This window comes from Cricetulus griseus, chromosome X (genome assembly GCF_003668045.3).
Source record: "Cricetulus griseus strain 17A/GY chromosome X, alternate assembly CriGri-PICRH-1.0, whole genome shotgun sequence".
Lineage (NCBI taxonomy): Eukaryota > Metazoa > Chordata > Mammalia > Rodentia > Cricetidae > Cricetulus > Cricetulus griseus.
Genome location: NC_048604.1, coordinates 26,166,497 through 26,193,080, shown reverse-complemented (window position 1 = coordinate 26,193,080; position 26,584 = coordinate 26,166,497). Strand labels below are relative to the sequence as shown.

General features: G+C 37.6%; 1 protein-coding gene and 1 pseudogene across 7 annotated transcripts in view; one reads left to right on the top strand and one right to left on the bottom strand.

Annotated features, from left to right (window-relative positions):
* The first annotated feature begins 173 nt into the window (after positions 1–173).
* On the top strand, positions 174–15,195 carry LOC100772190 (annotated as a pseudogene).
* Thoc2 (THO complex 2) overlaps positions 11,417–26,584 on the bottom strand; it is a 102,433-nt gene continuing 87,265 nt past the window's right edge. For 2 of the 7 annotated variants that reach the window (XM_027433499.2, XM_027433505.2), the window contains exons 34-39: positions 23,558–23,692; positions 23,165–23,234; positions 22,922–23,082; positions 20,484–20,560; positions 19,960–20,005; positions 11,417–14,315 (exon numbers count right to left, since the gene is read on the bottom strand). In XM_027433499.2, the coding sequence (XP_027289300.1) occupies positions 19,978–20,005; positions 20,484–20,560; positions 22,922–23,082; positions 23,165–23,234; positions 23,558–23,692 (471 nt within the window). In that variant the 3' untranslated portion in view covers positions 11,417–14,315; positions 19,960–19,977. Of the gene's footprint in view, positions 14,316–16,013; positions 19,608–19,959; positions 20,006–20,483; positions 20,561–22,921; positions 23,083–23,164; positions 23,235–23,557; positions 23,693–26,584 lie in introns of those variants that run through there. The other 5 variants (XM_027433500.2, XM_027433502.2, XM_027433503.2 and 2 more) reach the window with 5 other exon arrangements.

Sequence of the window (26,584 nt, the reverse complement as noted above, 5' to 3'; positions counted from 1 at the left end):
ATGCCTGGGACAGGTGGGAGAAGTGGCGCTGTGGTCATAAGAGTGGGAGAGCTGTCCCTGACCCCCACCAGCTGCACCACTCGGGAGAGCAGGCCCTGCACCTACCAGGGCAGCACAACAGAGTCAACCCTGTTAGCAGAGGTGTGAGTGAGCCAGCCCCAAAAATCTTGAGCATGGAACAGCTGCCCACAATTACCCATCTGCCTTATGGCAACATGGGCAGAGGAGAGTTCGCCACCTGCCCATCCATGCCTGAAACAGATTCAAGACCTAGCCCTGTGGTCATAAGAGTGGGAGAGACATCCCTGACTCCCACCAGCTGCAACATTCAGGAGAGCAAGTCTTGCACTTTACTAGGGCAAGACAAGAGACCCAACCCTATTAGCTCAGGTGCGAGTGAGCCAGCTCCAAAATGGGGAGCATAGGAGAGCTGTTTCTATTACCCATCTGTCCTGTGGTGGTATGGACGGGGAGAGCTACCCGCCTCTCTCCCACTACCAAAAATCAATGCCTGGGGCAAGTAGGAGAGCTGGCCCTGTGGTCATAAGAGTAGGAGAGCTATCCCTATCCCCACTAGCTGCAACACTCTGGAGAGCAGGCCCTGCACCCTGCCAGGACAGCACAACAGATCCAACCCCTGAAATTGTAAACATGGGACAGCTGTTCCCATTTCCCATCTGGCAGACCAACTCTAGCAGCCCAAGCCTGGACCCAGAGTTATGACTTGGCCTGCCCCAACATCCACCCCATCAATGGTCTGCTGGAGCATGTGTAGGGACCTGACCTATAGACCCGAAGACAGGGCAGCAGGGGGATGTCCAGGAAGAGTCCTAGTAGGGGCCCAGTATTCAATGTGTAGTGGATTCCAGGGCTCTCAAACCAGACCAGTGACACTCTGCAATGAACACTTGCAAGTAGAGATGTATAGATGAAGGAGTATACAGCATGACTTGTTGGGTTGAACTGCACCCTCCAGGATGAGATTTTTAATTCCTTCCCCTTTTAAATTTTTTCTCACTTTGTTTTCTTCAAATTTTTTTACTTGTATTTTGTTTTATTCAGGGGAGGCATGCAGGGGCAGAGGGCAGATGTGAAGGGACAGAGAATAAATGGGATCAAGCAAGATACACGATGTGAAGACGCATGGAATAAATAAACTTAATTAATAAAAAATCCAATCAAAAGGCAGATATTGAGCCAGGGAGATGGCTGGGAATGCATATGCACTCTTTTTTGTTGGTGGTGTTGTTAAATTTCTGTTAATTTCTAAGCTAATATCTTTTTTATTTAGAAAAATCATTTAACATATCAATCCCCCCTGTTCCCTCTCCCTCCCACCCCCCCACCAACCCCCACCCACCCACTGCTCCAAGGATAGTGAGGTCTTCCATGGGGATCATCAACGTCAGTCACATCATTTGGGGGAGGGCCTAGGCCCTCCTCCTTGTATCTGGGCTGAAATAGTATCCCTCCATAGGGAATGGGCTCCCAAAGTCCATTTGTGCACTAGGGATAAATACTGGATGCCCCTCAACTGAAGAATGGATGGCGAAAATGTGGTACATTTACACAATGGAGTATTACTTGGTGGGAAAAAAAAACAATGAAATCTTGAAATTCGCAGGCAAATGGATGGAACTGGAAGAAACTATCCTGAGTGAGGTAACACAGTCACAAAAAGACAAACATGGTATGTACTCACTCATATATGGGTATTAGACACAGAATAAAGGACTACCAGCCTACAATCCACACCTCCAGAGAAGCTAAGACTCAAGGAGGACCCCAAGAGTTCCCCCGAAGAAGGGAAAAGGGACAAGAACTCCTGAGCAAATTGGGAGCATGGGGAAGAGGGGAGGGAGGGAGGAAAAAGAGAAGGGGAGAAGAGGAAGGGTAGGAGAACAAGAGGGATCTGGAAGACTGAGTCAGGGGAGGAATAGAGGAGAGCAAGGAAAGAGATACCTTCATAGAGGGAGCTAGTATGGGTTTAAAGAGAAATCTGGCACTACGGAAATGTTCAGAGATCCACAAAGGTGACCCCAACTAAGAATCTAGGCAGTAGTGGAGTGGTCTCCTTTGATGCCCTTCCCCTATAATGAGATTGATGACTACCTTAATTGCCATTCTAGAGCCTTCATTCAGAAGCTGATGGAAGCAGAAGCAGGCACCCACAGCTAAGCACTGAGCCATACTCCTGGAATCCAGTTGTGAAGAGAGAGGGATGAGCAAGGGAGTCAAGACCATATTGGAGAAACCTACAGAAACAGCTGACCTGACCTAGTGAGAGCACAGGGACCCCAGTCGTAAAGCTGGGGAACTAGCATTGGGCTGAACCAAGCCCTCTGAATGTGGGTGCCACTTAGGAGGCCAAGACTCTCTATGGGACCTCTTAACAGTGAAACCAGTATTTATCCCTAGTGCATATGCATTCTTAATCATCGAGCCATCTCTCCAGCCCATATATATATATATATATATATATATATATTCAATAATATAAATTAAAATCATATTTCTGGAGACATTAGAAGATTTTTCTTGCATATAGAGTTGAGTGGAAAAGAATTTCTTGGAACTGGAGAGGTAGCTCAACAATTAAGAACACTGGCTGCTCTTCCAGAGGGCCTGAGTTTGATTTCCAGCACCCACTTGGTGCCACACAACTGACTGGAACTCCAGTCCCAGAGGATCTAATGCCCTCTTCTGGTCTCTGTGGGTACTAGGTATGCATGTGGTACACAGACAGACATGCGAGCAAAAAATACCCATCCATATTCAAAAGAGAGGAAGAAATGCTTAAAGGATTCTAATTCTTGTCAATTCAATATAGGACTTGCTGCATTAACAGATACAACTAGACATGATGAGAATAACAAGAGAAGGGATATTAGAAGTCTCAACGAAAGGTGTGGCAACTCTGATATGAGAACAATTGCTACCTCCCCCTCATGTCCCGATTCTTAGACAGTTTTTTTAAGCTGTAATGGCCATTTCTACGTGGGCCAGGCTTTAAAAGCTTAATTTCTTTGATATGTTGCTAAATGGAGATGGTTAATGGAGGGAGTAGAGGGAAAGGAGAAGGCTCTGATTAGGCACAGCACACATAAACTGGATAAGTATGCAATTGTAAATCAGAAATAGCCTTCGTTTCTGGGATATGAGCTAGAAAATGGCCTGTTATAAACCCCTAGTTTAGGCTGACCTCCCTTTTGTCAGATAACAGCAAGATGTCATTAGACTTGATTATCTGGGTGATTAAGAAGCTACTAATTCCTCTATACCCACAAATTGTTTTTTATCAAACTTTAAAGATACTGTGCTATGTTTATGGATTTTTATGATACTAATTTTATGCTGCATGAAATACTATCCCCAGTTACATATCTCATCATTAGCAAATAACACTTAAGAATTGCTATTGGGTGTGGACCACTATGTATGTACATTTTATGCTTTCTGGAGTGACTGATTCAAACCATCAATAATAAAGACAAAAAATCAAAATAAAAACTATAATTTTTAATTCATGATTATTTATTCATGCCAAGCAGGAAAAGAGATGTAAAATATCGCTTGTCTGGAAAGCATTTGAAGAGGACTGTATGTACTTAAGAATTACCTAAGCCTAAATGTGACGGAATAAATACTGTTTTCAAGAACTTGATCTAGAAAAGCTCTGTGAAGGATTTAGACCTAGACCGTGTCGGTGCTTGGATGCCATGCTTTACTGTAAGTTGGTACTCATGGATTCTAGACCAATTATGAAGCAATTAATCATACTCGTCCAGGAGTATATGAGATTTGAGAGGCAAATTCTGTTTGGATATGATTCCATGCTGTCTTCCAACATTTTGTGGAGGGAGTCTTTATTCACCTTGGAAAAAAATAAGCATGACAACACTAATCTTTTGTTTTTATTTAAATTAAAAACAAGCTTCTTTTACACATCAATCTCAGTTCCCTCTCCCTCCCTTCCTCCCCTGCCCCTCCACTGGCCCCCCTATCCCAACCCCTTTCTACTCCCCATGGAGGGTGAGGCCTTCCGTGGGGGATCTTCAAAGTGTCATTATTTGGAGCAGGGCCTAGACCCTCCCCAAGTGCATCACTAATCTTTCTATTACACCGATAAATATTAATCTTGTTTTCAGTATCTCTGTATATGCAAAGCTGTTGCCAGCATATTCCTGAACACTTTTCTTGTCCGCTTTTACCTCTATGATGAACTCTACTAAATTACACTTCCTCCCACCTGGTGTGCACAATGTTCTTTTCTAATGAATTAAATCTTGACAGTACATGTAAAGCACCTGAAACAGGGCCTACTATATAGTAGGTAGTCAATAACTGGCATCAATTTCCATTATTACTGGTAATATGTTTACAAATTTACAAACTAGGAATCATTAGAAGTCCTATTTATGTATATTGAATCATAATCTCTTTGGGTGAGTCATGGAGTAATTTTAGAAGTCCCTAGGGTGATTTTTAATGTAGGAATAGTATTTGGAAAATACAAAATTTAACCAGGACAGAATCCCAGAATTTCTGTTCAATTTGGATAAATCTCATTTATAGGCTTCTTACCTCTGTGGGTACTAAATATATCTGATCCTATACAATTCATGCCTTCTAAAGAATATTTTGAAAGAAAGGGCTCTTTCAGGATCAGAGTTCATGGATGACTTACAGTGACCTATAACTGCAATTCCATAAGGATCTGACACTTTTTTCTGAATTCCAGGGGAACTACAAATCCACCCTCAGACACAGACAAGTTCATATAATGAAAAATAAAATCCTTTTTAAAAATTAAATCATGCTTCTAAGTAATGACACAAAATACTAAGCTAGTGTATTACAGCTTCATTAGAAGCAGCATCAGAAATTTATGACCACAAAAATGAAAAGTAAAAGTCATGGCCAGATGCAGTTTTTAAAACAGTAATATTGTCATAATATTTGTACTATAGTAACAATGACTGTATGAGTCTCTGATTTTTATACAAAAGAGTATTAGGAAACCAGCAGGGTATCAGGAAACTAAGGAGTTCTCTCCTATGGCCTTCCTTCCCCACTCCATCCCTTCGTCTCACCTGCCAACACCCAAAACCATCTCTTCCTGTAAACCCACTGGCAGAGCTGGCCAGGGAATCAGATGAGCTACTTTCACTCTCGTTCCCATCTTCCAACCCAATTCCCCAATATTATCCCCAGCTTGGAAGCAGACAACCTACTATGGCCTCTCTTTCCTCTCTGCACCCACACCCAGGGAACTAAGCCGACCCTCTCCTACAACAATCCTTTCTTACCCCATACCTTTGTCTCACCAACCAATACCCAAGAAACGCTCTCCCTGAAACTCACAGGACACGCTGGCCAGGGAATCAGATACTCCTGGAAGAACTAACTCTCCTCCATCCTTTCGATATTCCTAACAGTTGGAAGCAGGGGCTGTCCCTGACTCATCTGCCTGCTTTGGGGACCCTTTCCTTGTCTAAAATTGCCTTGTCTAGCCTTAATAGGAGAGGAGGCGCCTAGCTTCACTGCAACATGTTATGCCATGGTTGGTTGATAACCATGGGAGGCCTACTAAAGAGAAGACATTTTTCTGAAGAGAAATGGAAGAGGAATGGATGAGGAGAAAGAGAGGAGGTGGAAGGACTGAGAGTAGAAGAGGGAGAGAAACCTCAGTTAGGATGTGGATGGATGGATGGATGGATGGATGGATGGATGGATGGATGGATGGATGGAAATCTTAAGAAGTAAACAGGAAACTCAGAGGCAAGCCTTACCACTTTAATATCAGAAAAAAAATAGACTTCAAACTAAAACTAATCTGAAGAATTAGGGAAGGACACTACATACTCACAAAGGGAAAATCCACCAAGAAAATCTGCAATTCTAAACATCTCTGTACCAAACAAAATGATGCCCAAGTTTATAAAAGAAACACTACTACAGCTAGAATCACATATTGACTCTCACACACCGATAGTGGTCAACTTTGACACCTCATTCTTACCAACAGACAGGTCATCCAGACTAAAACTAAACAGAGAAAGAAATGCCAGAGCTCAATGACATCATAAACTAAATGGACCTAAGAGATATTCTCCCAACATACCACCCAAAGATAACGGGATATACCTTCTTAGCATATCATGGAACATTCTCTAAAATTGACCATATACTCAGTTACAAAGCAAGTCTCAATAGATACAAGAAAACTGAAATTCCACCCTGCATCCTAACCAACACTATCTGATTGGATTTAAGGCCCATTCCATGACATTGAACCCATGTCCAACACTGCAAAGGTGGCTAAGAACCTGATAGGCTAGGGTGAAACCAAATGGTACTGTTCAACTGAAGGAATGTAACAACAAAGTGACTTGTAATGATATTCTGTTATACTCATAGATCAGTGTCTTGCTCAGCCATCATTAGAGAAGCTTCCTCCTGTGTTAGATAGGAATGCAGAGACCCACAGCCGGACAAGGTGTAGAAAGTAAGAGACACTGAACACTTGGCCTAAAATGGGAAAACTCCATCAATCCCCTTCCCCACAGTTCAGGGAACCCCGATGAAGAGGAGGCAGAAAGATTTTAAGAGCAAAAGGGGATGGAGAACATCTAGGAAACAGGTCTTCTAAACACAGGACCAATGCATGTAAGAACTTACAGACCATGGCAGCAAGCACAGAACCTGCACAGGTCTGTACCAAATGGGGTCCCAGGACAGAGAGAAATGGATGGGCACAAGGACCCATCCCTAACTCTAAAGTTATCTCCAAATGATAACTACTCTCCAATGAAAAATTAGTTTTCTCCAACAGAGTATACAAACCACTCTTTTAAGTTCAGGCCCCAGGCCTGAGTGGAGATGGCCAACACAAAAAGAACTCAATGGTATTTTCAGAGGTGTTTTTGTTTTCGTTTTGCCCTCAGAGTGCTTTGTCAGCTTTTCCCCCTTCCCCTTCAGGTCTTTACTTATATATTATGGTTTCCAATTTTATGTTTTCAAGGGCTTTCTATTCAGGCCAATGTGTGTTTCTCTGTGGCTATATTTGCTTATTGAGCTTTTTCTTCAGCTTTTTGTTTTTCTGTTCATCTTTTTTGTCCTTCTCGGGTTTGGTTTTATCTTATTTTATTGTTTTTAGACGCCAGTTTTCTAATGAGAGAGAGAAAGAAAGGATGTGGAATGGGTGGGTGGGAAGGATCTAGGAGGGACCATCAGAATCAGAATATCTTATATGAAAAAATATAATTTCAGGAACAAGAAGAAAAAAAGGAATGTTATCATAAATCCCAGGTTATACAACGTGTTGTAAATATTCAAAATTGTTTTCCTGGACCAAAGAAAATCATCAAAAATCTGCATGCCTGGACCTCTTTTCCTGTTATAGAAGTACCCGTACAAACATGGGTTTCAGTGAGGAAACCTCAGAAATCTATGGGACGTCCTGTAGTAGTTCAGTACTTATCCCTAGCATAGGTGTGGACTTTGGGAGCCCATTCCACATAGAGGAATACTCCCTGAGCCAAGACACACAGGGGTGGGCCTAGGCCCTATCCCAAAGGATACAATAGACTCTGATGACACCCTATGGAAGGCCTCACCATCCAGGGGGAACAGAAAGGATATGCGATAGGTAGGGTTTTAGTTGGGGGGGTGGTAGGGGAGGACAGGAAGGAGAGGGAACTGGGATTCTCATGTAAAACAATCTTGTTTCTAATTCAAATAAAAAATCTGCAAAAAAAAAAAAGAATTACCCGTACAACTACGAACTGAGGTTTCACTAAGCCACTAACACTCAAGACATTCAAAATATTTTCTTCCATTTTGTTTTGCTTTTGAGACAGGGTTGCTATGTAGCCCTAGCTGACCTAGAACTCACTAAGTAGACTAAGACCTAGAACTCACAAAGATCCACCTGGCCCAGGTGCTGGACTAAAGGTGTGTGCCTCCAAGCCTGGTCCTTCCTTCTGTTTTATTCCCTGGGGGGGGGGGACTTGGCTTCTTGGTTAATACAAATAAATTTCTTTCAGTCTTCAGTGATAGGAAGATACTCTGAGGAGGCTAGAACCTTATCTGAAATATAAGTATCTCCAAGACTATTAATAAAGCCTAAGATTAAGAGGACCTTTCCAGATAAGTAACAAACCTCAAAGTCACTTACTAAAATTCAGAATAAAATGCATATTCTATGGCATTCATGTAAAGCTTTCAAAAATGTGCAGGGCATCATGGGTATTTTATTCCTCACACTGTAGCCACATTCACTGACATATGACTGCTTTCTTACTACATCCTCAGCTCTGAAAAGGTACAAGAGGAACATATGAGCACAAGCCTCAAATATTTACTACCTGTATTTTATAGAAAAGGTTTGACACCTTATTTTCTAAACATGGTCAGATGCACCCTCAGAACAGGAAATGGTTTTTATAATCTTGTACTGAAAACAAGTAGATATTCAGAAGCAGTTATTATATTACAAATTTAAATATCCTACTTACAACGTAACTTATTTTTGCAGTTAAAAGCAAAGCTATGGATCTGTAGAGATGGCCCAGCAGATAAAAGCACTTGAACTCTTGCAGACAATCTGGATTAAGTTTCCAGCACCTTTATCAGGCAGCACATAAACCACCTGTAACTTCAATTCCAGAGTTTCTGGTACCTTCTGATGACCTCCTAAGGCACCTGCATGTATGCAGTACACACACGTGCGTGCAGGCACACACACACACTTTTTACAAAGCTACCGTGTCCTAGCATCACTGAATTCCTTAATGTTCCAACTAAAGTTTACTTTTACTTACTAGCTGAGAGAGAAAGGCTAGCTGGCCATGAAGATGCACATTGCAACCTCAGCACTCAATCAAAATGCTAAAGGACAACAACTGGGAGTAAGGCCTACCTGGAGTACATAGCAATGGCCTATCCTATCTCACGCTCCAAAAATGCTACTAACTACTTACTATATAGTTCAAAATCACAGTCTGGGTCTGGCTTATTTTACTCAATATGATGACCTCAACTTCCATCTATTTTCCTGCAAATGACAATTTCTATTTATAGCTGAAAAAATTCCCATTGTGCATATATACTATATCTTCTTTACTCATCCATCTATTAATGGGGGAGGAGGAGTCTGGTTTCTTATCTTGGCTATTTTGAACAACGAAGCAGTAAAATGGATGCGCAAGCAAGACTGTGGGTCATTGACAGAGAGCCCTTCCAGTATATTAATCCAGGAATGGCATCATTGGATTTCATTGTAGTACTATTTGCAGTCTTTTAAGGAACCTTCAGACTGATTTCCATGTCAGCTGCTCCATTTTCCACTCCCATCAACAATATATAAGAGTTCTCTTTTATGTTGCCTCTTACCCTTGGCAACATATGTCATATTTTCTTGGTGATGGCCATTCTAAGGTGAGACGGAGCCTCAATGTAGTTTCCAGTTGCATTTCCTTGATAGCTTAGGGTGCTGAACTAATGTATTTCAATAGAAAATTATCCATTGATCATTTGAAAAGTACATTTGGTATTAATCCCATCTGCTAGTTGGCAATGTTCTCCTATTCTGTAGATGTCTTTTCATTCTACTATTTGTTTCCTTTTCTGCCCAGCTCATTAATGTCATGAACTGTCATTAATGTCATTAATCTGTCCACTGTTGGCATTATTTCCTGAGCTATTTATGGACCTTTTCTAAAGTCATTGTATGTATCTTGAATTGTTCCACATTCCCTTCTATCAATTTCTGCTTTAGGTCCTTTAAACCTAAAGCCTTTAAACCATGTGCATTATTTTTTTTTGCATGGTAAATATGGATCTAGTTTCTTCCCTCCACAGGTGGACAGTTTTCCTAGCACAATTCATTCAAAGGCTTTTTTTCTTTTTTAAACATTTATTTATCATGTATACAGTGCAGGCCAGAAGAGGGCACCAGATCCTATTACAGATGGTTGTGAGCCACCATGTGGTTGCTGGGACTTGAACTCAGGACCTCTGAAGAACAGTCAGTGCTCTTAACCTCTGAGCCATCTCTCAGAGGCTTTTTTTAAACCCAGTCTGTTTTGCACCTTTGTCAAAATGTGGCTGTAGCTGAATGTGTTCATTTTGGAATTTTCTGTTAGTCTGTGTTTGTGCCCGTAGCATGCTGATACTCTGGCTGTATAGGGTAATGAAATCAGATACTGTGATTATTTACAGGAATGCTGTTTTGGTTTGCTTTGCCTATTCAGGGTATTTTGTTCTTACATATTAAAATTTAAGATTTTTGAAAAACATGTCTGTAAAGGATGTCATTGGGATTTTGTTGACTATGTTAATCATTTTTGGGGATGCAGCCACTTCCATACTAATCCTGTCAATCCACGAGCATGTCTTTTCATCCCCTAAGGTCAATTTTTTTCTTTCTGATATTTTCACTATAGAATCCACCTTTATTAGGTGGATTCTTAGGTAAGTTACTGTGAATGGTTGTTATTTTTTTCTGATTTCTTTCATGGCAAGTATATTTGTAGTACATTAAAAAAAAAAAAAGATAAGACTTGAATACTGACTTTCTATCTACCACTTTGCTAAGAGTGTCCATCAGATCTAAGATTTTTCCAGTGAAGTCTTTAGAACCTTTTGAATCAGGTTATCAGCAAAGATAATTTGACTTCTTCCTTTCCTACTTGTATCCCTTTTCCTTCTCATCTTATTACTCTATATTGGGTAAAAAACAAATGGATCGAGTGGGAACCCTTCTCTCATTCTGGATTTTAAATGAAATGTTTTTCTTTTCCTATTGAGCATATTGCTGGCTATAATTTTGTCAAGTCTTTCCTATGTCAAGGTATATCCTTAAACCATACAGTCCTTAAAACATGAGTGCAATTATTAAGAAACAGAAAGCTCTTAAACACATTTCACACCAATGATTTCAAGGAAAAATCAGTTATTTTCTCAAAGTTACAAAGCACTTTAATAAATATTTTTTTCTTTAGAAATATTTTGTGTCAGGTTATAGGTGTTCAACAGTCAATGCACAAAGCACATTCCCACAATTGATTGCACTGCTCATCTTTTGCAAATAACAATTACACAAAGGGGACATCAAAATGTATATTTTTGCCAGTTCTAAGATAGGCTCATCATTAATTAATCTTTCTAAAAAGTATATTCTTTCTCTACTCTGAAAATTCTGTTTTGCATAGATATAATCATCAAAACATTGAGCAATAGATAGCATCAGGCATGTTTTCCTCCCACAGCTTACTCCAAGTGCAAAATAATCCAACAATGTTTCCATATTAGCAGATGACATTTGACAATATAGTCCATGACAAAAATTAAGAACTGAAAGACTAACTTAGTTTTCTAAGTTCTGCTAAATAAGTAACAATATACACAATGATATAGTCATTTGTGAAAACTATTGTTTATTTAGAAAAAATGGTTACACTGGTAGAATTCAGTAGATAAAAAATTCTCTAAAAATGTCACTGTGAAACTTTTCCAGATTAAGTTTAGCAATACAAAGCTCCGGTAGCTGTAAAATTAAAACACAATTAATCTTTTATCCCCCTCTTCCCCCCCAATATTTCCTAATTACAAGAAAAATGGCAAATGACAAGTGAGCGCTGGTATATTTTTCTTTGTAGAACAGGTTTTAATGTTGTACACATACTATATAAAACGATTCTTAGGCATTGCATAAGACAGTGTTCCACTTTATTTTTAGTGACTAATATTAAAAAAAACCAGGCCAAATAAATTAAAACTGAGTTCTAAAATGAGGTAAATTCAAAATCATTCAGTAACTGCTTATTTTCAGTTCCAAACATTAAAAAGGAAGCATTTCAAATGGGGGAAAGGACCGAAACCCAGGCAATATTTAATCAAAAGTGAAATTCTGTACACATGTAACCTTATTTGCTTATTGGGAAGTATATGCAGCACATTGTGCTAAAATAATGGAATAATTAACACTTCCAGCCATTACTGAAAATAAACATGTAGAAATTAAGCAACAAGTTAAAGTACAATAACATATAATACAACAATTTTAGGTTTTCTGCATGGAGCAATAATAAAGCAGATAACTGAAAATGGGCCCACTTCATTCACAATTCTCAGAAATCTACTCAGGAAAATAAAATTCTGGTCACAGCTGCATGAATTCATTTCATTCTTTCCACCTGAAAAAAGACAAATTAGTTATATTGATAGACAAGGAGTCTAAGGAAAATATAAGGAGGAAGGCTACAGCAGGGAAAGACGAGACCAGAAATGGAGGGCCAGAAAGTGATCGAGGGGAAGGAAAAGACAGAGGAAAAAACCATTCAGGAAGAAACCTCAGTGAATTCTGTTAATAACAAAGGCCTGGATGATGGAGTTCCCAGAAGACGATGAAATATTTCTGTGTCTTTATCCATTCTTAGAAACCATTAAGACACTATGAATTTTAAGAAACACTGGACATTTTGTATGTGAGAGGATGGAAGGTTTGTGGGACAGAGAGAAAAAGATTAAAGACTAACAGGTACAACACTCTATAGGTGCAAGGAATAATGTATCAAAAATAAACAGAACAAGTAGCAAAGGAAAGGAACCTATTTTACATAATTAGCCAAAAGAAATAGAAAAATGACATCGACTTTTTTCACAAGGACACAATTTTAATAGTGAATTATATTAAGATGCAATGTCTGCTAAATTATAAAAATTGCTTTAAAAATATATTGACTCAATTATACTCATTTCCTTTCCTTTATGTAGACATTTTTTTCAAATACTGCATAATGAAATAAACTCAAAACATGATCATTACTGATCATTACATGTTCTCAAATTTTAAATTAATGCTTAATGCATTAAACTTTATTAATGAAAATACTACATTCAAACAGTTCCTAAAAATCATAGCTAGAAGGGGACTTAGAAAATAATCACACTTGTATGAAATGCTGACAAATAATTTCTACATCCTTTTTTACACAGCATTCTGTGCATGCCATGTGTAATCTGGACATCATCAATTAGAGTTTTGGATACACTGATGTTCAACTTACAATTTTAATACTTAAAAAAATAATTGTTCCTGTCCATCAATTCATAAATGGGTAAACAAAACATAGCACACATTCATTCTATGGAATATTTAACCATAAAAAGGAATGGATTATTGACACATGCTACACCATGGATAACTCTAGATAACATAACTGCAGTTGAAAGAACCCTGGCCCCAAAGGACATGATATTGCACGATTCCATTTATATGAAATGTCCCAAACCAGGCAAATTCATAGACAGAAAATGGGTCAGTAGCTTCCAGCGGCTAGAGAAAAGGAGAGTTAAAAGTGACTGCTAACCCGCATGTTTTTCTTTCTTTTTTTTTTTTGTTTTTTTTTTTTTTTTGGGGGGGGGCAGGTCAGAAAAATGTTCCGAGATTAGACTATGGTGATGACTGCATCACACAGTAAATATACTAGAGACCACTGAATTGTCCACTTTCAAATGGTGATTGCATCTCAAGTATTTTAGAGTGAAAGTGAATAATGTCCCAATTAAATTCATTATGATATTCACATAACCATACTTTTGAGAATAAGAAATGGGTCCTTGATCATGATGATGTCTATGTAATATTCCAATAAAAAAAAAGAACATCATGGTATCCACATGACCATAATCAGAGTAAGAAATGGGGTCTCAATCATGATGATGTCACATTATGAGAATTCCTTAAGGACAAGGAACTTTTGATGACATACTTAAGGGTACATTAAAGGATAAAAATGTTGTTGAAGCATATAAAGATCTTTCCCAGCAACTGGAATTAAAATTAAAATTTTACAAGAAGCCAAAACCCTCCAAACAACATAATCATCCCAATGTTTTCACACTTAAAGAGTTCACACACAAAGGCAACCTATCTACATCTTTAAGGAATTGGTTCCAGGAGGCAATTTCCTCTCCTTTCTGAGAAAGAAGGGTGAACTAAAAGTCAGCTAGTGAATTTTTCATTAGACGTTGCTTCTGGATGGCATATCTCAAGTAAAAATGGTATGCACAGGGACCTTGCTCCAAGAAATTGCCTGCAGGTGAAAATAATGTTCTGAAAATCAGTGACTTTGGAATGTCTTGTCAAAAGGATGGTGGTGTGTTTGCATCTTCTGACTTAAAGCAGATTCCCATAAAATGGACAGCACCAGAAGCTCTTAATTATGGGAGATATTATTCTGAGAGTGACTCATGGAGCTTTGGCATCCTCCTCTGGGAGACGTTCAGCTTAGGGGTCTGTCCACACCCTGGAATGACAAATCAGCAAGTACAAGAGCAAGTGGCAAGAAGTTACTGGATGTTAGTCACAACATCTCAACAGTGTCCACAGAGTCTTATTCAATAGTGCTGCAGGTTGGAAATTACAACTTGAAATCCACTCCCAAGCTCAATGAACGTCAGGAAAAGCGTTTGAAAGGACGAGAGAAGGACCACCAACGGGTGAGATGCCAGCCTGTGGTATACAGGATTCCAGGCCAGCCTGAGCTGATTTTGAGTCCCTGTCTCAAAAAGGCACAGTGATAAAGCAGTACCACACTCAGACTCCAGGGTTCTGGCCTCGATAGTTACAATTTTATTCTCATTAACACTTAGCTTATGCCAATCTTTTTTTTTTTTTGGGGGGGGGGTTCGAGACAGGGTTTCTCTGTGTAGCTTTGGAGCCTATCCTAGCACTCGCTCTATATACCAAGCTGGCCTTGAACTCACAGAGATCCGCCTGCCTCTGCCTCCGAGTGCTGGGATTAAAGGCGTGCGCCACCAACGCCCGGCAGCTTATGCCAATCTTATGCAACATTCTTCTCAGTTTATTTTTAAGCAATGCTATATTAAAAATAAATGTCACATTTTAATAATTATAAAGAAGCAAGATAGGCTTACTGAAAGCTATTTTTTCACAGTTATTTTATTGATATTTCTCAGAATCATTTTCTCCTGCAGGCTCAGTTCAATCCACTGCCCTCCATCACACATATATACTCTTTTGGAGCTATAAACCCTACTTAACACCACATAGAACAAAAACAAACTGTGGCCTTCCATTCTGCTGACAGCAGAATACATGCATAAACACCATTTTATATCGGTAATTATCTCAATGTCCTCAATTCATTTTAGCTTACCCAGTAGTACACATTGTAGGGGGAAATCCTGTTTGGAGGTACTGCTGACCATGCCTGCATGGGGTGGCCACAGATACCGCCGACCACGCCAGCTTAGGACTGGCCACAGGTGCTGCTTGGGCGTTGTCAGAGTGACATAGCAAGGGTTTAAGTAGCAGAGAGACTCTCTTTTCTCTCCCTCCTGACTGAGCAGACATCTGCAGGTCACTCCGGCTCCAGTGTAAACCTGGTCACTGGCCCTTGTGTGATTAGTATCCCTTTAATAAACTACCTGTTGTCAATCTAATTCTGACTCCATTGCATTCGACTTTAACACAGGTTTCATGAAATTGACTTTTTGATAATGAAAACATTAGAGAAACTACAAAATACAAGCCTGCCCAAATAATAGCTAACTCACAGTTAAGTGTCTACCTAAAAGGAGGTACCGCCATAGCAATGTGTTCCTGTATTTACTATCACTTGAAGTTATCAGGATTTGCCCCTTCAATCCCTCTCCCTGTCCAAAGCTGAATCACATATAAGGATGGAGTTGACATTCAAAATATCAAAGGAGCATTCACAAAGAAAAAGTTATGAGGAAAAAAGACAGTGACAGGGATCCTAATCTAGCATTACACCTGCAGGTGCCCTTAGGAACTTTTGTAGCAAACACAGATCCTGGAATGTTCTGTGTAGGCACACGCCTTTAATCCCAGCACTCGGGAGGCAGAGGCAGGAGGATCTCTGTGAGTTCGAGACCGGCCTGGTCTACAAGAGCTAGTTCCAGGACAGCCTCCAAAGCCACAGGGAAACCCTGTCTCAAAAAACCAAAAAAAAAAAAAAAAAAAAAGTAACACCAAGTTAAATTTGAGAATCCTTTCAACTGAAACCTAATTGTACACAGGGTTGTGTGTCAGAATAAAAAAATGTGCAAAAAAGATAGTCACACACACATGGGCAAATGTGACAGGAGAACCCTTTATAAGCCCTTATCCCTTTAAATGCCAACCCCGTTAAAACACACAAAAAAATAGCACCTTATTGAGTGTGTGTCTATCTGAAGAGGACAAGAAAGGAAGTACAAAATTCTTTCTGACTTCACCTATTTAGTACTTAAGAGTATTGGTTCACAGAACACACAACTAGTACTTTCAAACTGTATAAATGCCAATTAAGGGAAAATTAGTTGTGTTTATCACTTCAATCTCCTTAACAAGAGCTTTGTACATATTAAGTGATTGTTGTATATAAAGCCAAATAAAAACAAAAGTTAAATTTGTTCTCAAGAAATATCCTTAAGGATATAAAACAATTGCTAGTCAGTTTGCTTTCACATCTATCAAACAGTATAAGTGAGCTTGTTTGCTAATAGAAAAAATATTTTTTCTTCCAGTATTGCTCTTCACCAATGTTTTCATTGATTAAATCATTCCACATGTGGTTAATACTTCTGTACACAGATTTCTATGTACAGCTAACAGACTGCATAAACATCACAGGCAAGAAGGAAAAATAATTGGTTATCTGATTTTAAAATTGGGTAAAATCACAATCTAATTAATCTAAAATTAATTGTCTACAGGGGCTAAGGATACAATGAAAACAATGTGAACCATGTAGGAATTGCTAGAGTAAACAGCCTGCCTTTCCCTCCCCAGAACCACCCTCCCCACAAAAGCCTTGTTCTAGGAGGAAAGTAGGTAGATCCAAGTTTGATTGCTGCCATGCAGAAATCAGTACACAATGTCAAATGTTTCAACTCATCAAAGACTGAAATTCTGACTGGAGGAGAATTTTTCTGAATTGTTAAATGATGTTAAATCTAGTGTTTTACCAGAATGGCATATGCACATAATCCCAGCACTAACCGAGGCTGAACTAGGTTATTGCCATTGAATTTGACAGCAGCCTGGGCAACACAGTGAGTTCCAGACCAGCTTGGAATGCAGAGTAAGAGCCTATGTCAAGCTATGCAACAAATAAATATAACAATGTTTTTGAGATGTAAACCTTGTGTGAGACTAAGAATTCACCTAAGAAGCCAAATTTTGTTTCAGGACTGGAAATTTACTGTATCAGACTTGGAGGAAAAAGACTCAAGTTACATATATGAGACTAGAATTAAGAAATAAATTTGGCTTTACTGGAATGGAAGGTTAAAAATACAGTGGACTTTAAGTATGGATAGAAAAGGATATGAGTTGTGGGCCACATATACCAGGTAATAATTGAGAAGTCAAAAGATGGTTGATAGACAATGATTCAATGGGCAGTTTTTCATTTATTTGTTTCCCCCCACTTTGGTGTTGGGGACTGAACCTAGGACCTTGCACATGCTAGAGAAACAGTCTACCACTGAGCTACATCCTGAGCTTCAGGCAAGGTATTTTAAAGATTAAAGTAAAACAAAATGTTAAGGCAAAAGCAACTAGTGATATTCAAGAGACTAAATCAAGGAGAGGTGGAATTTGGAGAAAGATTTTGCAGGTAAACAACACCGAAGAGTTTTAGAGCTAAAAGTAAGGGGCAGGACAAGAGACTTTGAAAAGAACGTAATCCAAATCACATTTATATAAAGTATTCTCTTGATCCTAATGTGATCATTGTAATATGTCTGCACTAATGGCGACAGGTACAACAAATCAAAGTAATTTCTCCTATGACCCCCCTGAAGTAACTGTTCTAAATACCACCAAGAAAATCTTAAAAACAGTGATAGGATAAAATCATAGCAATGTGATATGTCAGCAGCTCTACATTCTGTAGATTAGAAAACAAGTTAAGAGAGAAGCAAGAAAAGCAGATTTAGATGCACCCTGCAGAAAGACAACAGTACCAAAGGAAATGATGAGATTTCTGATCGAAAAGAAAGAAAAACAGAATAGCTTGCTCAACCACAGAATGAAATCAAACACAGAGGAAGCCAGAAAAACCAGAAGAAAATCAATCACAGCCTCCCAAGAGTAAGAGTCTGCCTCAGAAGAAAGTATGTGTGACATAATTGTCAACAAACTAAATATATCTACACACAGTTATCAGGGTCAAGAAGATTTACTATAAGACTACCAGCCAAATATTTAGTCCTGTCCAATCCTACAACCCCCACCTTTTGTTCCCAAGAGATATTTCATGGCCAGTGTAAGAATAACTCGATGAAATCTGTATCAAAACCTTCATGTCTAAAAAGACAAACTTAGGTTCTGAGAGAAAACAGATATATAAAATCACAGTGAAGTTTTATCAGTGACTATGTTTGATTCATTCCTAATGAAAATTTGACAGGAAGGCTTTTTGTTTCTTTAACGGGGAAGTGGAATGTTCAATAAAAATTTCAAATTAAAAGAAAGGTTATGATTAGAATAAAAACAATATATAGTATGTATAATATATGGTAGGTAGATAATATTATATACAATGTAATATATATTACAGTTCCCCAGGCAAGACAGTAGGAAGGATGCCTAGAAGGCTTAGTAATACTATTTCTTTTACAATCTTCCTAATCAAAAAGCAAAAAAAGTCTATTAGTCAGGTGGAATTGTGTAGTACACCTTTAATCCCAGCACTCAAGAGGCAGAGGCAGGTGAATTTCTGTGATTTCAAGGCCAGCCTGATGTACATAGCAAGTTCATGGTCAGCCAGGGCCTCGAGGAATAAGGGGAAAAACTATTAAATGCTAAATGTTCTCCATACCACTGCTTATCCTGCTCTACTATTCAGATAAAAAGCAGGGAGAAACAGAACAGAAAAAGCACACCCTTCCTTAGGTCACTTATCTGACAACCTCAAATTCTGCATTGCACCTAAAATAAATATGACAAAGCCCACATCCTAAACCAAACCCTTATACTAAACTGGCCCTCCAGACATTTCTCAACCTTAACCAACCCCTAAGTAGGGTTTGTTATATATCTGGCTCCATAAATGATTAAAAGCAGCTCAGATTAGAGATAAGGCATAAATAGTGGGTATGTGTGTAATATTATTAAGAAGTGACCATTACAATGGAAGCAAAAAAATGAGCTATAAGAAGTAAAGTCAACTTCAACTATGTCTACCTGGAACCATTAATGGAGGAGACAAATCATCCTACATCAATAATCCTAAAACATCCAACAGTAACTATTCAGATACTGACTTTAAGTCCTCAACAAAAAAGAGGCTATATTAGAATATGAACTGTCCATCCATTATGGTGGTCATGTAATTTTTATTCATCATACCAAACAAATGCATCACCTTGAAAACAAATTTACCTATTTAAAAAAGTACAGAACTTAATTGCTGGCTTTGCAAAACGTGAGCAGTGGCAGAATGAAAGGCACAAAACTTAAAGGCCCAAAGAACAGAAAACACTAAAGTCTGTCTTTATGTGTCAATTCCATTTTTAATGTCTCTGTGACCTGCTTCAATCTTTCAGAGTTTTAATTTCTTCACCTGTAAAGTACAAATACCACCATCACTTATTGGGCTACTGGTGCTTTAAAAACATAATTAATTATCCAGAAGATGGGACTAGGTGGCAAAGAGAAAGCCAGATGTTCTCAGATACATTTTGATTTTTTTTTTTTGAGTGTGATCAATCAGCAGGCATAAAGTGAAAACAAGCTTAAAGTGAAAGGTTTAAAATAACTGCAAATTTTATATCCATACACAAGAAGACTCTGTCATTATATTCAGGTAAAAATTCAAGTAACTGTATCCTTCAAAAAGGATGCAGTTTTTAAAACCCTTTTCAGACCTCGTCTAGGTGTATCTCTAAATGAAAAGGAGGGGAAAGTATACTCACCTTGGTTGAAAGTGTTCATTATCTGTGCTTGTCAGAGGACTTATGAGTAGATGACAAATTAAGGGAAAACAACTTTGGGGCAGGGAAGAATAGTGTCCTACCTTTTGGTGTAAGCCCTTAGTCTTCCAAGCCTAATTAGCTCTGATCAGCCTAGTAATCTCCACTTCTAGGAGCTCTGCTTATGCGTCACATCATTCTGCCCTTCTGGTTACCATGCTTCCCAGCCCAAGGATTCACTGTCCCTCTTTTTGTCTCGTGGTAACAATACAAAGGGATAACAACAAAAATACACAGAGCCTATAAAACGTGTCATAAACCATCTCAGTTCACTACAGAATTATTTTTTAAAAAATCAAGATCAAATCTCTTTTTTCAGATCAAACACTGAAGGTCAACTATAAATATCACCTTGAAACTAATAAGCTTCTGTGTATTTAGACCACATATATAAAAGGTTTAATTCTAAGTATGAACAGTATCAATCTTCTATTACAGTGAGTGAAATATAAAGATGAAAAGGATATTGTTTCTTCTCTTCCTTTCCTCCTGAACTATCCCGTTTCTCTTTCTTTTCTATCTTTTCTTTATCATGCCTGGATTCCTATAAGGAATGATTAAATTAGTTGGGGAAGGAAAAAAACCAAATATGTTTCTTAAAAATAGCTTGAAATTCCCTTTTATCATCCACCAGCCATATTTTTCTTCAAAAGCTTGCTTAATGACACCAAAACCACATGCAACAAAAGAAAAAAGTAGGAATACTGAACTCCTCCAAAAGTAACAACATTAATACAGCTTATAGAACAGGAAATGATATTTGCAAAAGATGCATTACAGTCAAGTATCCAGAATATTGAAAGAACTCTTAAAAGTGAATGCCATAAAAGACAACTCATTTTGAAAACAGTGAAAGAACAGGAAGAGATTTCTCCAAAGAAGATATATAGATACATGGAAAGACAGACATTTGGTATCATTAATCACCAAGGAAATACAAATCAAAACCACAATGAATTATCACTCACATCCACTAGGATGGCTATGATTAAACTAAAAATAAAAAGTAACCAGTGTTGACAAGGATGTACCGAATTCGCACCGTGATATATTGCTAGTGGAAATGCCAACTATGCAGCCATTGTGGAAAAGTCTGGCAGCAATTCAGAAAAGCTAAACAAAATTATCTAATAACCTAGAAATTCTATACCTAGGGGTGGGTGGTGGGTGGGTGTGCGTGTGTGCGTGCGTGTGTCCAAGAAAACTGAAGATAGACAAATAAATTATTTCATACCAGAGTACACAAATGGTCACAACAACATAATTCATAATAGCCAGAAAGTGGAAACACTCTAAAAATTCAACAACTGGCTGGGTGTGGTGGCTTACACCTATAATCTTAGCACTAGGGAGGCTGGCTGGGGCAAGAGAACTACAAGTTTAAAGCTAGACTGAGGTATTAAGGAAGCTCCAAACCACCTTGGGATACAAAGGAAGGACCTATCTCAGAGCCAAACAAAAACCCACTAACTAACAAGTGTGGTATATTCACATGATGGAATATTATTTAGTCATAAGGAGAGATTAAGTAATGACAGATACTACAATATGGAAAAACTTCAAAATCATTCTTAAAAGTCAGACACAAAAGGCTATATTATTTTAAATTCTACTTACATGAAACATTAAAAATAGGTAAATCCACAGAGACAGAAAGCAGATAAGCAGTTGCCAAGGACTGGGGAAGGCAAGGTGGGGGGTGAACGTATCATGAGCCTATAGTTCCCCATTTGGGATAATTAAATTGTTTTATAACCAGACAAACAATATTGCAAATATGCATACCACTTAATTCAGTGGTTTTCAATCTTCCTAATGCTAAGACCCTTTTAATACAGTTCTTCATGTTGTGATTCTAACCATAACATGATTTTTCTTGCTACTTCACAACTGTAATTTTACTACTATTATAAATCATGATGTAAACATTTTTTGGAGATAGAGCCTTGCCAAAGGGGCTGAGACCCACAGGTTGGGAACTGATAACGTTTATTATTCTATGTGAACCTTATCTCAATTGAAAAACACTGAAATGGAACGGCCTTATCTTTGGAAGCCTACAGAATTAAATTATCTACCATTTACTTTTTTAAAATTGCTTCTATAAACCACAAATACACTATACATTTTTAAACATTTACAGTAATGCTCTGTAAACAGTTTACAACTTAATAGTGGCTTGCCAATTATTTTAAAGAGCATGTTTGAGATTTGGGTATCAATGAGCATATAACAGAATACACTTTATACATATATAGATATATCTCAAATCTAAAGAGGAAACTAAAAGAACTTTGTGTAGAAGAAAAAGCAAACATTAAGAACTGAAGTGGTGTGAGTAAAATGGAGAGAAAAAGAACTGCAGAAGCATAGTAATTCTAACTTCACCGTAATTTAGGACTGATCTAGCTCAAATTTCCCAACCAGAGTACCTGCCCGCTCCCAAGCCTCCTGTTCCCATTCCAAAGTAATTAAGCAATTATTATCTGGCAGAAATATACATACACCTAAGCACTTCATTTACAAAGAGTGAGTATTTTCCTCGAAAGGCCCTAACCTGTAGGCAAAGAACCACGTTCAATAAATGGCTGCTATGACAGGGAGAGAATCAGTAAGGACAAGGCCTCCGAGAGGGTATCCAATCTCAAGTGGCCAGCCCGAAACATTTGCATATGAGCAGCACTTAAAGGACTCAGTAGATTGTATTTATAGATAGATCTATAGGTGTGACAATAATAATGAAAGAAGAAGCCAGGCAGTTTAGAGGGAGTTTGGGAAAGACACTGGGAGACAATAGTGTGGAGTGGAAATAATGTAAATAGAGTATTCATATATAACAGTCTCGAAAAATAAGAAAATACATGTTTTCCAAAAACTAAACGGTTCCTTCGTGTTCCTAATTTACCTTTTTGCCACCAGAGGAGATTTTATCCATCTTCTCAGATTTAAACGAATCACTACTGCCTTTTTCTTTGCCTGAAGATTTTGATTTATTTTTCTCTTTGTCTTTCTCATTTGGATATTGAGACTCACATGGACTCTCACTTTTGTGTTTTGAAACCCCCACTAAAATTACAAAAGAGAATAATGAAAGGCTTTTCCAATGCACTCTGATGATTACTTCCAAGGGATTAGTAAATCTACCTACTTGTTCCATTTTCCTCTTTCCGCCTCTTTGTTATGTCCGGTGGCCCTTCGCGGTCATTGTTTGAGTGATCCTAGAACCAAGAATTGTGAACTACATTGATCAAGGGTTATGGTTTTTGTTTTGTTTTGAAGTATTACTTTTATACAAGAAAGACACCACTAACTAGCATTGGAGGAAATTTGTAGTACTAAATATTTGGTAAAATGGCATGAAAGAGATTGCTAAGCTGAAGTTCCTTATTAGTGTACAAATGCAAACACACTTAAGGGTAAATATACCAGTTAAAATTTGAAACAGACTTCTATGGAATAAAGCAGTATTTTCTAGAAGCAGAAAACACATGTACATGTACATGAAAAAGGCTTTCCAAGCTAATTTTTAAAAATTACAAACCCTTTTCCGCTCTTTCCTGTCCTTTTCATCTTTTTTCTCTCTTTCTCTGGATCTTTCCCTTGACTTGTCCAAATCTTTCTTGTCCATTTCTCTCTCCTTACTCTTGGACAGTGGTGGAGTATGATTAATGTAGAGCTGTTAAAATTAAGGCAATATTACTAAAGATTATTAGTTTTCCAGTATTGGCAGCCTCTGGTATTTTTGTTTATTAAATGAAAGATAATAGGTAACTGTATATAGTCAAAACTAGTTATCTGCTTATTTTATGAGAGCTACAATAAAAGAATGTGACACATATACAAAAGCTTTAATCCTGGGCCCTACAAAGATTCCCAATATTGCCTCAACTGACATTTCACAGTAAATTCACAAGCCAGCATTCTCCTTGTCCCTCTAGTATACAAGAGTTCATATGCGAAAAACAGCAACTGGATTTTTTTTCTCCTGTAAAAAAGACAAAACACAAATCCCTATGCAGTCACGGGTATCTGAAGGTCTAATCATCAAATAATAAGGAGTCAATAACAAAAGGCAAAAGGGTACAAATAAAACCTAGTCATGATTTTACAAGTAGTCCATTCTGCCTAGGTATAAACCAGGCAGTGATTATCTCAAAATATTTTATACCTATAAAGATGAATGCATATTCTCTCCTTCTGAAAGCACTGCAGCTCTATCAAATAATCACAACTGTGAATTCTATCCTACTGGTTCTCAATAGCTCCAGAAACCATCAGGTAAGCTGGGGGTGACTAAACTACTTGAAAGACTGAAAAATAACAGAAAAAATATTCTCTATGAAAAGGTCTATCGGTAATAAAATAGCCAAACATCAAGATTATTCTAAATGAGAGAAAAATCCAACTTATGGGAGTTGGAAATATAGAAAGCAACTATAAAAGAAAATGTTTAGGAAGTAGGAAATAATCAATTCCCTAGCTTTATGACATTTATAACTGGGACAAGTCTATGTTGCATTTGGATATATTCAAAGAATAATAAATAGAACTCATAATGTAACTACACAATTCTAGATATACCCTACAAATAAACAAAATAACTACACAATTCTAGATATACCCTACAAATAAACAGAATAGTGACTTGGAAGGTAAATATTTTACAGTAAGGAATACTTTCATAATCAAAGAAATGCAAGAAAAAGGACTATCAATTTAAAGTTTAAATACTTATTCTTTCAATACCACCAAACATTTTCAATTCTGTTGCCTGAGAAATATTATCAAAGCAACATAGAGTGGACTCTTAAAAAAAATTATGGTTAAAAGTTGAGGAATGACTGAAACAGTCAAAGTGTTCATCAATAGTAAAATTAAGCGAATAATCTATAGTCATAAAAGTCCCTATCTAAAGAATAGCATTGCTAAATAAGCCTTCAATGACACTTAAAATTCTAATTGCGAAATTTATTCTCATCTTCTTTTCCCACATCTTAATATTATTTATGAACTAGATAAGATAAACTCAATAATAATATATTATTGAAACACTCAACAATTTCCTTTAAGAAAGTACTGCTTCATTTCTCACACTCCAAGAGTAGCTTCATCCCCCAAATGACATTTTTATCCAGGCCTACTTGACTTCTGTAGAGTTGAGAAACTTCTCTAGGATTTCTGGCATTAATAATCCAATATTTCATTCTTGACATAAAATGACAAATAGTTCAACTTTCTGCATATATACAATCAGAAATCCTAGGTTAAGAAATACATCCACTCATTTCCTCCTCTGCCTTTCTACTAAGTGTGACCATAACACCTTTTTGACAAAGCAGTTTCTCATCCCCTACTGAGTGGGATTCATACTCCTTTGTCTAGGCATCTTCACAAGTATACCCTACCATACAGAAGGCTAATGCTCTGTGGCTATCAGTAGCCCCTAACTTTTGTCCCTATGAATAACTACCTTTATCTTAAAATCATTGGTTTTTCAAAGATAGATCGAGAGCTATCAGCACCTACACTATCTCTCAGCTCCGCAATTCACTTTCTAGTGGACTCTTTTTATTTTATTTACTTGCCATTTCTGTAATGGGTTTTCTAAGTTACTTATTTCTGCACATAATCACTTCTGGCACAGAAGAAGAACTGAGTGCCTTTTCCACTTTTATTCAATTCTTTGAGACTAGTACATACAATGAGTGTTTAATATTTATTTGCCAAATAAAGTTAATGATGTGTGAGGAAAATCTGTATGTAACATTATAGGATTTTGTTCCTAGTTTGATTTCATTTCCTTAGACTGAGACCATAAAGATCCAATAAAGGAATCTAGCCAACTTTCAAAATCAAGGCCTGGTTCGATTGGAAGCATGCTTTTAGCAATCTTATCTTCATATGTAGCTGCTAGTTTTGCTATACCAAAATACAACTGATCAAAAGTAGAAACGTGAGGTTGAAATGGGAGTACAAAGTGAGTTGACAAAATACAGGGATTCTATTTTAGAATAGTCATCTTTTAATCTCACTACAATATTAAATTCATGTATTACTTTATTATGGATTGGAAAATAAAAATACCCAATAATTATTAAAGAAAATTCTGGGGGCAAAGAATAACTTAAAAAATACCAAAATAAAATTAAGGAAACAATTTTATATGTACAAGTAACAAGGTAACATGAAAGACAGACACATATCTTACATCAAAAATTCTAGGAAGTAAAAGCTGCCCCAGAAACAGTGAGGCTATATAGACTGCTCAAAGTCCAGGAAAAAAAATTATCCTAAGCCATGCTTTTAGATTTTCTATACATTTAAAATTATAAGAACAGTTACTATAAAAAAACACTACTTTGGATTGCTTACCAAAGGCTTTAAGAGTTCACTTAAAGTATTTATTGAGTGGCTAAACCCTACTGTAAGATCCCATACTAAGCTAAAGATCTGAAAAATGAAACAAGTCTCATAATTTTTAATTGCATATTATATGTCATTTTCAAATTTTCCTGGTTCCATGTGGAATAATATACTGAATTTCAAATGCCCACAAAAATCTTCTTGT